Source organism: Semicossyphus pulcher, unplaced genomic scaffold, assembly GCF_022749685.1.
Source record: "Semicossyphus pulcher isolate SPU_LCO1_2020_fin unplaced genomic scaffold, fSemPul1.0.p SCAF_8, whole genome shotgun sequence".
NCBI lineage: Eukaryota > Metazoa > Chordata > Actinopteri > Labriformes > Labridae > Semicossyphus > Semicossyphus pulcher.
In genome coordinates, this window is record NW_027211759.1 from 21,862,981 (window position 1) to 21,878,783 (window position 15,803).

At 44.3% G+C, this 15,803-nt stretch overlaps 1 protein-coding gene across 1 annotated transcript in view; it reads right to left on the reverse strand.

Moving 5' to 3' along the window:
• Positions 1 to 14,533, reverse strand: part of b4galnt4a (beta-1,4-N-acetyl-galactosaminyl transferase 4a) — a 183,086-nt gene extending 168,553 nt beyond the window's left edge. Inside the window, exon 1 of the mRNA XM_069686815.1 lies at positions 14,314 to 14,533. Coding sequence (XP_069542916.1) covers positions 14,314 to 14,455 — 142 coding nt within the window. The 5' untranslated portion in view covers positions 14,456 to 14,533. The remainder of the gene's footprint in view (positions 1 to 14,313) is intronic.
• Positions 14,534 to 15,803: the final 1,270 nt, after the last annotated feature.

Here is a 15,803-nt window from a genome sequence, read left to right on the forward strand (position 1 = left end):
TAACACGTCAAACTGAATACCTTTATTTTCTCACCTAAGTGCAGTAAATTACACATTACACTGTTAAACACTAGAATCAGCCCGTACCGTGTGCGTCCGTCTGAACATAAAGCAGCAAAGACACTTAAAGGTGGCATTGATGGTCCCCGCTGTGCTGCACAGGTTGTATTAACTGAAGCCAGCTGAGCGAGGCCTTCAGCTGCACAATGAATGAGCGTGTCTCCATCTGATCAGGGTAATAAGCACAATCCACTTCAGCCTGAGATGACTTCATTTGTAGCGGCAGGGCTCGGGCTTTACAGCGACGACTTTTTGTTGATTGGATGATTTTTTTTTATATTCAGAGCACCAGCGAGCATTAAGGGCACTCAAAGAAAAACAAATTACTTTTCGATGCGTCGTCCACACGCTGTATTTGTGTGTGTGCGTGTGTGTGAGAGAGAGTGTGTGCACTTTGTCCTACAAATGTGTGGGCTGAAAGCAGATTAGTGTGAAGAGGCAATATAATCAGCACTCCTACAATTCAGAGCAAAAATGAGAGCGAGATAGGGAGAAGACAGGTCGGCTGCGCGTTATCACGCCGCTCTGACCCTGTTTGCAGAAAGGCCGAGGCACTCTATCACTTCCTGCATCACTAACTTCAGCTTTTTAAGTGGCTAGGTAGAAAACACTGCTGTAAACAAAAACTTATCTCTTTTCCTCCTTCATTTATCCTCACGCACACAAACCTGTGCGCATCTATGAAGCTGCAGAACACGATAGGAATCTCCAAAGAACGCTGGGAAATCAATTTTAAAAAGAAGCTTTTACTGATGCCGGATTCGTTCGAGGTGTTTTGACGCACGCTTTGAACTCTAAAAATACCGTCAGCAGCACTTTTAACAAAGTCAAAACACAGATAAGAACATTGTGCACTCGTGACAAGCTGCGTTAGCAATGAGCATTAACTCCGCAAGCAGAAATAATGTAATGATGGAATGGCTAATTAACTTTGCACTTTATATCACCAAAAAAAAGTGAGAAGCACGGGCATGGTTTGTGGTCTCAGAGATTAAGCTTGATTTTATCTAAGTGAAAACTACAGAGCGGTTTGGAGACAGAAGTGTTGGAGGCCTGTTATCAAAACTGTAGCTGTGAACAGGTTTGATTTCTTAAGAGGAAGTATAAAACCACGAACACAGTCAGCTGGTTTTAACATTTATTTTCAATTGAATTCCCCTGATGGTTAAAGCAGCTGACAATAGATAAGGAGAGGATGTTGCTGTCTTTCCCTTGAACTTTTTACTACATGACAGATGGCTGATAATGGCTGCGGCTTTCCACTATGAAGATGCTCTCCATATATACATTACTGTTGGTGCATAATTTTGGAAAAAACTACCATTGTCTTAACTTCTTGTTCTGCGATATTTATTGCGATTAAAAAAAAAAATACAGGACATTTTACCAGATAAATGCAGTGGGTTTTTATGTACATATATACCATTTCAAAAAAAGCATATTTATGTTTGGGACTTTTGTATAGAGTCAAATAAAGGTCAGAAAGATTTTGACCTTTCACAAATAAGTTTGTGACTGTGTAAATTTTTGCAGGTGTAGAAATATTTTGTGCTCACAGAAAAGATTTGCAAATGTGTAAAAAGTAGAGAGAAAGTTGTGTGCGTACCTAAAATTTGTGCCACATTATTTTTAATTTTGTCAAAAAGTCAGAGTTACAGACGCACACATTTCCTATCTGCATGTGTGAACCTGAAGTTACAAGCTACGAGCTACAACCACAAATTTTGACCCCTTTCTTTATACCTCAGCTAACCAGCCAATCAGCTCGCCTCCACGTTGTCCACTGACCATCAGAGGAAGCTAAACTGTCCAATCAGGGCGCAACTGATTCCAGCAAGCGCGTACAGATCCTGTCAACACAACGGAAGTGCTCAGGGCCTGTGAGGTCGCTCGGTCTAACAGCTAAGAGCAGGAGCTAAGTTAGCCTTGCAGCAAATTATTTGTGAACATTATTTTGTGAGCTCAAAATATTTTTGACCTTTATTTGACTCCATATTTCTGTTTATAGTCTGTTTTCCAACAAAACAAAACCTCTCCCCTGAATTTACCCCTCTTGGTTCAGCGGCTCTGACAGCGTTATGAAAAAGTAGAGAATACAGGTGGAGCAACAATTTCCTTATAACATAAATACAAACAGACTTGTGGGCTACAGTTGCGTTACTCATACGGTATGTCTTCATACCATGTCATATCATTAGTAACTGTGTTTAAATGTATGGTGGCGATAACTTTTTGAAACAAAAGCTCACCGTCTCCTACTTCCTGTTGGCACACACAATCTCACACCGTGTGTGCGCTGCAGGCGTAGCCACTAAAAGTAAACACTACGCGGTGCATGCGCTCCGTTAATGGTCCATTTATGTGGCCACAGTGCTATATACCACCAGAGTGACGTGCCTCAAACTGGGTAGGACAAGCTAACCGGGGGTTAGCATACTAGCGCAAAGCTAACTGGCAGTCAGCATGCCAGCGCAAAGGTGACAGCCGGTTAGCATGCTAGCGCAGCTGTAACCATAACGCTGTCGGTGTTAGCTCGACAGGGTGGGCGTGTTCTCGCGCATGAGAGTGAGCTTCTGGTGACAAACAGTCCCGGAGGAGGGGCCCAGTTTGAATGTGTTGTTGACAAAATACAAGGAAAAATCCTACTTATTATACCTTTAACGACTCACACTTGATTACACATCTGTTAGCATACTAATGATCTACAGAGGCGTATATTTCTAACTCAGTCCACCAGTCAGTTGGAACTGCAGAAGCCTTTCGGATGAGAGGTGAAACGTCTCCAAGAATTCAACCAAGACGCCTTTTGTATTAAGCTTAGAATTACATGTGTGTCTTTGATAAAGCAGCAAGCAGCACTCTACAGTATCATTACCATAGTGTTCATTTGCATTACCAGGCACTTGATGTCTTTATGCTGTTCATTGTTGTTTTCATTATACTTTAACTGCCCTATATTTTTTCTTGTATTGTTATTTCATGTATATCTATATGAACACAACACATTATTACGTGCGTTTCCCTGTATGAAGAGAGGAGAGACAGGAAACAAGCCTTTTATTGTGCAGACCTGACTGCATAATATCTCATGCTCGACACCGTGTAACTTTAATTTGTAGTAAGTAGGAGCAGCGTGCCAACTCAGCCTAAACGAAGAAGACAAACACATGAGCCTGGAGTGAATTAGGAATGCAGATCTTTATCTGTTTCACAAGTATTTATGATATGAGCATGTCAACAGATATATTTGTCCACTTGCCAAACCCACTTTCAATGCAGCACATTTAAAAGCTTGCTCCGTCTTCCTGCACTAGACTATTTTCTTTCTATTATTAGCACCCTGAAACACCATCAGAAGGTCAGCAGAAGTGCTAAAACAATATATTAAGTGCATCGTCTCATTGCTGTCCTCCCCGGTGATGTAAAAACACCTCATTTCCACCAGCTGCAGCACGTCTGAGAGAGAGATAATAAGAGTGGAGTCGTCTTGCTTTGCTGAGGCAGGTGAATCCACATGTCAAATAAAAAGCTTGTATTTGTCCCACATCCATTCGCAGATGTAAAAGTGGATGTTACACAAACCAGACACTGAGAAAGATGTAGATCGTTCTCGAGGAGGAGAAAGAGGAGACTGAGAGGGGAGAATTAAACAAAGAGCATCCAGACAGGAGGGAGATGGAAGATAAGAGGGTGGAGGAGGAGGTGGAAGAAAGTGTGGCGACATTAGACGTACAATGGCCGCCTTGTCAGAGGAGCTTTTAAGAATGTCCTCTCTGTGCCATCATGTAAACGAAGCGATGCAACATGTGCACTGACGTGAATCTGAAACTCAAGACATCAACAAGAGCAACAAGTAGGGACACACTTTTGTTTGTTCTGCTTTTGTTGCTGATGCTCTTGTATGGACGTTTCTCCACAATCGAATTCTCATCTTAAACTTTTTCTTTTTCGTGTAAATGGAAAGGAAATGGTTGTCTTTGTGCTGCTTTTATCGCTGTGGTGTTGCTTCTGATGTTACACAGCAAAGGGCTTCGGACTGAACTGCAAGTTGACCAAGCAGCCGGACAATCTGAAAAACAACAATTTTGACCCAACAGAACAGGTGTTTTACTGCAGAGAGACAGAACAGAACAGGAAGCCAGGGAATAGTTATAATATGAAGTATAGGGCCACACTGCCATATTGTAACCTGTGCTTGAGAACTGGGTGGCCATTGTCGGGACAATGTGTTACTGTAACGCCAATGCATTGTTATGAGTGGTGTAATTGTTCCCTATAATATCACTTGAACAACAAACCTTGTATTGGTGTCTTGTTACAGGATGTAATATTATTGTACTGGGTATGGGAGTGGAATTGGGAGTATTAAATTGACTCCCTACAGTGTTGTTTCTAAATATAAAATCAGCTCTATATGAGTTGAATAGATTTTAAATCCTCTACAGTTTTAATGGCAGCGACTCTTATTTACACTGCATGGTGTAAACTTTTGACACCACACGCTAGTGTTGTAATAATTCATTACTGACCTGTGTTGACTAGTGTTACATTTCAACTATCAAGAGAGTTGCTGCAACTTTGTCATAGAGTAAATATTCAACACTCTCAAAAGTGTAGTTTAAATCAGGCTATATGTCGTAGGGCTGCATGTTTAATCGTTTAACACTCTATTTAGCTGCTACTTTATTGTTGCTTGATGCAAAAGAAGTATTCCCATTTTCTTCACTAATCTGCCAAAAAAAGCCTGTCTGATTTCACACTAATGCAGCTCTTTATGAGGGCACAAGAGTGAACTGTCTGCTGAGCTGCAGAGTCTGTGTGTCTGTCACAGATGGGATGCTGTCAGTGGGATGCTCGAGGCAGGCTTTTGGTTATGCGTGGCGGCTTTTCGGTGTGTATATTGCTGCTATCAGCAGCACCTCAACCCGGTGCTCGTTAAGACTGTGGCTACATAGCGGCATGCGGAGATGCCGCGACTTACTTTTAGCAGCTACACTTGCAGCGCACTCACGGCTTGAGGTTGTGTGCGTGTGTGCCACAAGTCTGTTCGTCTTTCTTTTATAAATAAACTGTACTTTCTTATGCGGGTGTCAGAGTCTCTGAATTAAGTGTGATAAAAGTAGGGTTGTTTTTTTTAGAGGAAAATAGACTTAAAAGTCCCAAATAATAAAAAGTATGGTTGTTGTACATAAAAACATACATTTCCTGTATTTTTTTCAAATATCGCAGAACAAGAAGATTTCACAATGTCACTTTTTTCCCGTATCACACAGCCCTAATATGTAGTGTAGACCGATATGAGCACTTTTATAGTGTTACATGTAACTCTAGAGGTGTTGAATTAACACGGCTGATTTTGCTGTGATAGTGAAAAATGCTATCATATTAATTAGACAATACTGCCTGATACATTGTGCATGAGACAAGTCAAAGAAAGTGCTGAGAGTTTAACTTGATAAATGGGTTAGAATATGCAAAAACTATAACTTTGCTATAACTCTTTACCCATCAGCCTCTCTGTTTGTTCACTTGAACAGTCTCCCTGTGACGGCTTGCTTTATAGACTTCTTTTTGCCATCAATGTTTCCCAGTAATTGCCACGAAAAAAAATAAAAACTCTACATAAAAGAAGCTGAAAAAGAAGCTTTGGAAAATCATCTCGCAGCATATAGTCTATAAAACAACAAGCTGAACATAGTTTTATCATCTGCATTAGTATGATTGAGACGGTTCAGGGTAAGATATACAGCATGGTCGGGGAATCCTACAGCAGAATATTTAATTACAGTGAATCGCAGGGAAGTAAAATAATGAAGAGATGTTAAAATTCACTGCACGCTGGCGAATGCTCCTCTCAGCAAGTATGCACAGTTGTACAAACACAAACACAGCAGCAGAGTAAACTTTCCTCTTCTCTTGAATATTTTTCCTCATGACCGGCCACAATAGAAAAAGAAAAGGGGGGGACAGTGTTTGACAGGCCTCAGACAGCGACGCCGCGCTCCTTCACAAAGACGCTCTCATGGTAATCAAGTCGGCGAGGAGGCTTTTGAGACGCAAAACAAAAGACTGACAAAGTGCGGCCCTTGTCCTCTCCCGCCTCCCCCGATAACTCCTACGCCTCTCGCGGGGAAAAATACGACAAAGGCGGAGACGGTCAGATGTAAGAGATAACTCGGATGAGAGGTGAGATGGAGCGGGAGGAGATGGTGTGCAAGATCTGCAAGATAAAAGAAGTCAAGAAGAGAAAATATACAATTCAGCTCCGCTAAGCAGAATGCAAACACGCTAATGGAGCTTCTCATGGCGACAGCTCTCAAACGTCAGAAGAGAGGAAAACCTCGAACTTTGCATCTCGGGATTTATTCCGATTCCACCTCCAGATCTGGTTCCGCAAATGTGTAAATATTCATGAGTGGGCAGTAAAAGCAGGAATGCAAACAATAGTGATCTCAAAAGAGAGTGAAAGTACGGAGAGATGTGCGCTCAGGGACGGGCATCATACGGTCAATTTACTCTCTTATATCAAGTTTATCCGTTTTTATGACTTTTCAACAGAGCTGTGGAGAAAAAAAAGATGCACTAAGCTGATTACGATGCAGCAAACATCCCCGTCTGTGAAAATCCAGCCTCTTCTGTCTCGGAGGTTTACCTGTCGCTCTCCTCCGATCCTTTCTCCGTCTTTGTGGAGAGCCGGCACAGCCTCGAGGAGAGGTGACCTTTTCCATTAACCGCCACTACAGAAGGCTCATTCTGAGCAGCGGGGAGCGCGCAGACACACACTCTTTGATGATTGATTGAAATCCTGCAGGGTCTGGATCACTTACAGTAAGGCGACACCAGAGCTGATACAGCCCCGGCGCTGCACAAGAGACCCTATGAAAGAAAATCCGTCTGCAGAGGTGGGGAGTAAAGAGCGGAACTGAAACCTGGGCGCGGGGAAACTGACAAATCCCATCATGACAGGGATCGTCTGCGGCCGATGCCCCTGCCTGACATCTGTCTCTCTGCCACTCCTTCTTTTTATCTCTCACTCTCTGACTGTTTCTCTTCCCTTAAATTCTCCCGCTCACACTCCCCTCCTCTCTTTCTCCCAGCAGTTTCCTAGAAAATCATCCAAATTCAGAGGGTTTTTATTATTCTCTGCAGAGGAAATTGCTTATTTAAATCTTGATGGCATTGTTCAACAGTGTGACTGCTGCATTATTAGACAGCCCTGCTCTATATAACCTGAATTGCTTTCCCGTCCCACCAGGACCCACACTTCTGTGTACAAACAGATGACACTGATCGTGCACCGTGAAGAGCCGAGTTCATTAGAAGTCCCAGCCACATCCTCCCCCCTGACACATCCTGCTGCACGTCCCACCTGTTGCGTGAGAAGGGTGTCCTTCTTCCGCCCTGTTCCCCCCCCACCCACCTCCACCAAATGCTCCCCCCCGTTCGCTGCGAGCGTGCCAGCGGGCAGACAGTGCCATCATTCAGCTGCTTCCTCTTCTGCTCGGCTAAACACCGGGGCTAAAGTGCAGACGGCAGCGAGTTTGGTTCGGAGCGCGCTCACATTTACATGCAATAACAAACTCAGGAAAAAACAAAAACACACATTTCCTCCCCTTTTTTTTTTTTACACTAAATCACAGTTTGAGTCGCTTACAGTCGCACACAAACACGGACAAACCTCCTGCGGCGGAGCCTCGGCAGTGGGCCAGAACTGTCATCTGCATGAGGCAGAGCTGGTACCTTGATGGTGGCTCGTTAGGCAGGCCAACACAAATTTCATTAACCCCGAGGTGAACACTCGCTGGACTTGTGTTTTTCCAACGCTTTCCAACCGAGCCGCCCTTCATCTCTCCATCTTATATCCACATCTGTTAATCTTATACGCAGCGTTGGCAAGCACACAGTGAGCATTTAAAAGAAACTCAGCCTCCTGGGTACAACATATTTTAGCATTTGATCCAGCTTTTGAGTTAGCATTAGCATAAAAACTGAGAAAGCTAAATCAACACACTACAGTGAGCAAGTGTACACATGCGACAACGTGTTAAATGCATTAAAAGCAGATGCATTTGCACATAAGAAGAGGGTTAATCCTTATGTTGTCCCCACCTCCACAGGCAGGTCCTGCAGCATCCGCACACACTGAGGCTGCAGCGTGAGTTGTTACAGGGATATCATTCATCCTCACTGCGGAATTACCCAGAGAGGGAGATTTACTGGGTTGGTCAGATAAGCTGTGGGGCAGATTCATAGTCGAGTCCCCTTCCCAGCTCCCCAGACACAAGCTAACAATGAGCGGCCGGCTACATGTGTATGCTTTATGACCCGGCCCTTTAAATGAAATAAGACGTCAGAGATACAGTCAAATGAAATGACCGTTTCATATATAATGCACTTTGGTTTTTATTGGTATTGTTATATCAAATTATTTCTCGAGGATGGCGAAGACAGATGCACTTCTTATAAGATTCCACTTTTCAATTTTTTGCAATCACAGCAGTGAAATCATCCGGGTCTCTGCAGCAGTAGCTCCCATCTGGAAGCTGAATGATGTGCTTGTACAGTATCAGACTGATTCCTGTTAAGCAAGCCCACCATATTAGCTCTACGGAATATAAATCAGCACATTATTACAGCTACGATTTCATAATTCACTCCTTTCACAATTTCTCCTGATGAAAGCTTTTTTTTCTCCTCTCATTCTCCTCTGATTAACAGAGCTCCTTCACAGCCATATAAAGGCCCAGCAGTCCTAAATGGAAGCAATCTTTTAAAGCCTCACCACCCGGCTAGGTTCACATGCGTCGCCAGTTAAACATGCCCAAACCACTTTGTTGATGCAGACTTGTAGTCTGCGCCCACGCTGGGCTCGGTGTTCCAATAAAAGCTGCTAAATTCAACTCTGTCAGAAATAAACCTCGGATATGCAACACGACTGCCTCGGAAATTGCTTTTCACTAAGCATGTAGGTTGTTTATGTCTTCTTGTTCCGTCCTTCCTCCTTCCATTAACAACTGCTTTGTTTCCAACCTGCAAGTGTGCACCGTGCAGCTGCATTACTCACAAATCTGGAAAAGATAATTGACAATATTCATTGTTGCATGAATAAATGATAGCAGGAAAAAAGGTGGAGTGTTTGTTTTAAAGAGCTTGCGCACACACCCGGGTGGGGTGTCTGTTACCGTTTTTCCGGCAGAGCGGTTCAGGCCGAGGAAAAGGCTGACCGACCGTGAGAACCGCAAGAGCTAAAATGAGGTAGAGTGACATCGGAGGGCATGGAGAGCCAGCCTGAGGGTGCTGCTGCTCAGATACAACCGACCGAATCCAACTTGATACTCGACTGCAACTAAATCCAAGCGTCTGAATGAGAGGTTTTCACAATCCTCTCAAATCAAGAGCACTGATCCACAAATGTTTTATTTTTAACCTGGAATTCATTTAAACGTGCACGAAATGGGCTGTGAATGCATCGCTCTTTGTAAAATAAGCTTCGTAACATCGCACCAGCCCGGCACGCTCCTCTCCCATATGTTGTCTCCATGGGCAACCGAGCAGCCAATCTGTCGAGGCCCCTGAGACTTCCCCTCTCCCGACTTCCTCCACATCCCTCCAGAGCCGTGATCATACGAGGTGTGTGCTTCTATTATGTGCCGTTTCACAAATATAGGCAACATGTTTGTGTGTTTGTGCGGGGGGTGTTTGAGTGTATGCCTCCTCTCTGCAATCATGGTTAATCAATAGAGGCCTGTATACAGCAGCCTCCTCCTCCTCCTCCGCCTCCTCCGTCTCCTCAGTGGACCTGTTGATGCTGGGAAGACAGGGGGGCTGTTGTACAACTGGGTGGCCGCATAAATGTGGCACTCATCGAATATGCACCGCAGCGCTGCCTGCCAACACACTTTCTCATTGAAATTCTGATTAAATAAAGCCAGTCTGGCTAGTGTGCAATCTGAGGACTATTTAATTACACCTTTTTGGCTTTTCCCGTCATCATAGCTACAACAGCTTCCCTGGCTTTTTCAGAAAATATAAATTAATGCCCCACGAAACACCCACACGTCCACGAAAGTCCCGCTGGTGTTGCTCATTGTGCTGTAATTGTATTTCTTTGACCGGCCTTTTCATAAACGGGAGAGGCGTGCAGGATGTGTAAATGATGCAAGCATACGCAAAGCTAATCTACATTTAGTGTTGTTTGTGCGTTCCCCAATGTGATGTGAGGAAACGCAACATCAACTCCGTGCACAGACAGTCAAGTTCCTAACTTCTGGAGCTTCTGTTTGTGTCAGCCGTTTGGATCCTTCTCTTACGTCCTCCCATTCTACTTTTCTATAAACATGCCAAAAAGATGACAGGAGCACCCATCACCTCTCTATCACCAGTCCATCCCCCTGCTCTATCCTGGACTGAATAATTTAGAGGCAGGAAATGATGGCCCATTTCAATACGTCTGTGGCTGGCTTGGTGCTGTTAAAGATGACAACTCTTCCTCTGAATGATCTGATGACACTTTGTGTGTAACTTATTCTTTGCCTACCAACCAGAGGGTGATACTAGTGCCAACATTTGACTTTTGAGTAATGATGTGTCCACCTATTGTCACTTTCATTATATAAAATAAGTCAAACAGGCTGGGTAAGAGTGTCGTGATCATGTGAATGTCTTAACACTGCACACCTGGTCAGGAGGAGGTTATGTTCAAAATTGAAGATTTAATTTGGCTGCAATACGCAGTCCTTTCACTATTTGGTTTCCTGACAATAGCATATGGGAGCGATATGTATTCTCAGCTGAGGGAACAAGTTATATGCAAACTTGTTGCACCGTAACATTATGTTAGTGATGCCACAGAAAGAAGCTGTGCAGCAGCAGTACAAACTAAACTTGCTTGGTAGTAGGGGTGGGAATTGCAGGGTAACTCACGATATGCATTACGACACGCACTACGATATGTGATATGATATGCAGTACAATACGCAGTACAATACGCTATACAATACGCTATACAATACACAATACGATACGCAATGCACTAAGTGGTACAATACGCGATACAACACACAATACAATACGCAATATGATATGCGGTACAATAAGCGATACGATACACGATACGATAAGATACACGTTACATGGCCCACAATAATGATTATATCACGATACAGCGATTCAGCAATAACTGATATATTGCAAGACTATCATATAATGATGCATCCCGATCTCTCATGAACTTTTTCTTTGGCCAATTAATTTCTCATTCATCATAAACACCACTGACAGGAGTCATAATGTGCTGATGCCGTGAGTCACAATCACACTTATAAATAAAACGATATTTGGCGCCAGCTTATTGATAATTGTATTGCACGAGTCTGGATGACAAAATATTGCCGATCCATATTTTGTCCCACCCTTTCTTGGTGGTACATTCCTCAGGATCTAAATGATATAACTCACATAAAAAGAAGGACAACGCTATGTGAAGCTCATTCGAGGAAATCCACACCTGCAGTGATTTCTTTCCTTTAACTGCCACATCAAGAATTCTTTTTAAATCACCATTCACAATTCACACATGTATCTTCCCAAGGAGGCACGTACACATTGTTGCCAACAGCAAAGGCAGTAACAGCTGGAGGCTTGCCGCACCAAAAAGGTAGCAATGTTCCAATAAGAGGAAAGGACGCCAATTTCAGTCAATAAATCAACTTTAAAAGCATTCAAAAACGGCCTTTAAAGGTTCTTTTGATGTAGAAAATAGAGTCATTGTGTTTGTAAGGTCGTAAGAATACCCAGAATGCGTTTCAGTGAGAAACATTGTACAAAAAAAGTCCACAGGGTACCATTAAGAAAAGCTCCTCTCACAGTCTCAGGCCTCTGCTCCCTCATTATGTTGACCCAGCGGACCAACACACGAGCACGCTGAGGTGAGTAAACTCAAGTTTGAAACCCTTGACAGACCGTTTGTAAAATCACCTGCCGTAAACTACCTCCGACACGCTTCTCAAATTATTACTCACAATTAGATAGACGCGGCCTCAATGGGCCACTTTACGCCAAGATGTTTACATTTCTCATAAGTCTGCTGGTTCGACGCCAACGAGACGTTATCTAGTGGCTGAAGCACTCGCAGCGATCGGTCTGCTACGTGTGCTCGCTCAAGGAGAGGAGAAGCTGAGACTGATATGATTCCCTCCCAAATTGGGACAAGCGGGATGGAAATTTGACAGATTGTCATTTCATATTCAAATACGGGAGGCCAAAAAAAACGAGACCACATTATTTCTACCTGCCCCGGCACCTCGGTGCTAACAATCGATGAAGATTCCTGTGTGGAGAGAATACAGCCAGCCTGATATGAATATTTACACACTTCATGGAGCCCCAGTTTCAGTAATGGCTACGTCTCACTTAGAAAGCCTTGGCGCGAGAGAGGACATGTTATTCATAAGAGGTTAAGTGAGTTGACCTGCTCAGATGCCTGCTAAATGGAAGACAGTCAATTAGACACACGGACCGGCACAGACCAGTGGAGCAGCTTCCTTCTTCATCAGACGGCCGCAGCAGACGAGTCACAGAGGGCTGCAGGACTATTAGTGGATCCTTATAATAAGGAACGCAGGGATATAGGAAGCATAAGCGCATATCTGGCTCGGTGATTTCTGAGTGTGAAAGGGGACGTCGTACTCTGAAGAAAGTTAAAAGGAAATTAGCAGCACTATTAGAAAGGTTAAAAAATATGCACAACGCATTGATTTCCAGTAAATCTGCTTGTCTGTCTTTTCCCTCTTTCCCACTTCCTCAGGCCGAACCCAGGGCGGAATAACACGCACACTTCTCCTGCAGGGACACTCTGTTGTCTTGCATTTTTGACCTGAATCCCGACACAGACGCTCAATTCATTCAGCTGCAGTTATCAAATGCCATCACTGTGACTAACTCTCATCATCACAAATGTAGTCTGTCGCCGGGGGAAACCCCACGGCTGAGATCAGAGACAATAACATGATCCTTGTGTGTCGTGTAGCATGTGTGCGCGCGGTGTACGCTCTTCAAGGACATCATAATCACTGGGTGTCGCTTTACACAGACAGCTGCAGGAGATATAGTACACCATCACCATGTGTTTAATCTTTAGAAGGTTATTGTACGTTACACCTTTAATCAGTGTTTTCTTCATTAATAGTTGTTTTCGCAGCATCACACAGCAGCAGGTGGAAGTCTGCCACCCCCCCTGTACTAACCCACAGCCGTGATATTTCCCCTCGTCTGACTGGCGTGCCTGTGACCTCTGAGGCCACCTTCATGAACAGCCCTTTGATTATTAATGTTGAAGGCGGAGGTCTGGCTTTCGACCCGAGCCCGGCACCGCGGTGCTCTTTACTCAGCCGGGAGAAGGAAACTGTTGTTAATTTATGAGACACGCTGCCTCTCTGTGTCACTCTTTCTCGGAGCATATCTGGAAGTGGCCGTCAGACTTCTCTGAGTCAGTAGGGCAGTTTGTTTCAGGGACACATCTGACATAAATCGAGGGACTCGAAGCCTCTGTAGTGTTTATAAGATACAATAACTTCTGATTAATTCTTTTAAACAAAATGTATCGCCAAACATTTTGATGATTAATGAATCTTTCTGGTGATTTTTCATGCAGGAATGTCAAATATTTTCTGGTTTAAGCTTCTTAAATTTGAAGATTTGCTACTTTTCTTTGTCATTTATGACAGTAAATAAAAACTGTTTGGGTTTTGGACTCTTGGATGGACAAAATAAGCAATTTGCAGACGTTGCTTTGGGCTCTGGGAAACTGTTACGAGCCTTATTCACACATACATGTTATAGACTGAACATTAATCGATTAAAAACAAAAACAGCGTATTAATAATCATTTGTTGCAGCCCTAGTATCGAACACATTTGATTTTGTCCTCACATGCGTTATCAAGTTCTACTGCAGTGGCCCCATCATGCCTTACAGCATGATTATCTCCTCTGGTGTCACATTTATATTCCTATAATATCCCTGCAGGAGCTCACTGTGCTTAGTGGTGACTTTATAGCGATGTTACACTACTTTATAGCGATGTAACACTAGTTTATGGTCTAACCTGCTGAGGTATCAATACAGTATTCATAAGGGGCTGTTAAATGTCCATTTAAATGTCTTCAGGGGCTGTTAGTTCATATCCATCAAGACTCTTTTAAGCAGAACCTGGAAGTGTCAAGCATGACACGATTAGATCTCAGGAAAGCCTACCTTTCCCGTAGTTGAAGTGCAGTTTGATGGTCTTGCCCTGGTTGATGTGCAGGTAGGTGAACCACACGGCGGAGGTGAGCAGAACCAGCAGCAGCAGGAGCTTGAACTGCTTCCGGATCTTCTTCACGGGGAAGCGCAGCATCCTGGCACAAACATCCTCCGGTAGCCGCCCGGTACAGAGTCAAAACGGGTCCGGAAAAGCGGTCCTTCGGGCTGCTGCTTGTGTTTGATTCCTGGCTGTCCGCAGCTCTATGCTCTCCCGGTCACAGCGTCGGCATGTGACCGGCGGGTTAAACAGGGAGTGTTAACTACAGACAGCTTAAAGCGCGTCTCATTCCCCCGGATCCACGGGGTGACAGCGGCACCAAACGTGGCGTATCCTCAGATGTGGGTCCAAACACCTCTGTGGCAGTCATTGCTTATGAATGCAGCCCGGTTTCCCCCCTCTCCCCCCCTATGAATAGCGTGGCTTGTAAACAGGCAGTCCGTGCTGGAGGCGGGCTGGGGCAGCAGGGAAAAGGCTGCAGATCAAAAGCCGCTAAGTTCAGTTAAGAGTGTGCCCGAGAGCACAAAATAGCAGTCCGGCGATAATCTACACAAATCCCTTGTGGCTGAAGCCTTTGCTGACACCGAGGCGCTGATTATTTTATCGGCTACTCAAGGATCATCCCTGGGCACGGATTTAGCGCAAAGAACCGAAGAAGAAGAGAAATGTAGTTTCCATGTTAAGAGGTGATCGGACACAGCTCAACACTTCCTGCAGAACAGATTTATTCTTTCCAAATGAGCACAAATGAAATTAAAGGGGCCTTCCGGAGACCTTTGACGGAATGACAGGTGTTAAGGTAACCTGATCAGGGAGAGGTGAAGGTGTCACATCCCTCAGCGCTCCATCTATTGTTAAACACGGCTGAAACCGACACTCCGGAGTCCAATCGAGGGATTCAGATGGAGCGCGTTTTTATTGAAGTCCTGGGAGAGGAGGGGCCATCAGCTGTCATCCTCACACTCGCAACGAGCAAATATTAACCCGGTGTAGATTAGAAACTGAACCTGCTCCATGGCGAGAGAGCAGGGATAGAAATACTCAGATGTGGCAGCCCGATTTGAGAATCCATTGAACAGTGGTCCATGTGGTCCGGGGTTTCTCAAGGCAGGTGCGTTTCAGCCAATTCTCCCAAAGTACCTGCGTCGTGCGAGTCCACCGCGCGTGCGACAAAGATCAAAAGCAAAAAACCTCATCCGGATTAAACTAATAAACACTGATATAAAAGGGCTAGCAGCGGTGCACTACCCCTTGTTGTTATTCTTGCATGAGCTTTTCTCCCTTTAAAACGCCGCAATAGCATCGTCCAGCCCGCTTGTCACCGCGCGCGGGGAGAAAAAACGGCCGAGCTCGAGAAGGAAAGGTGCCGCGGAGAAACCTGCGACCAGCAGCGACAGAACCAGGAGGGACCATGGTTTTGTTTTGCTACAATGAAACACGTAAG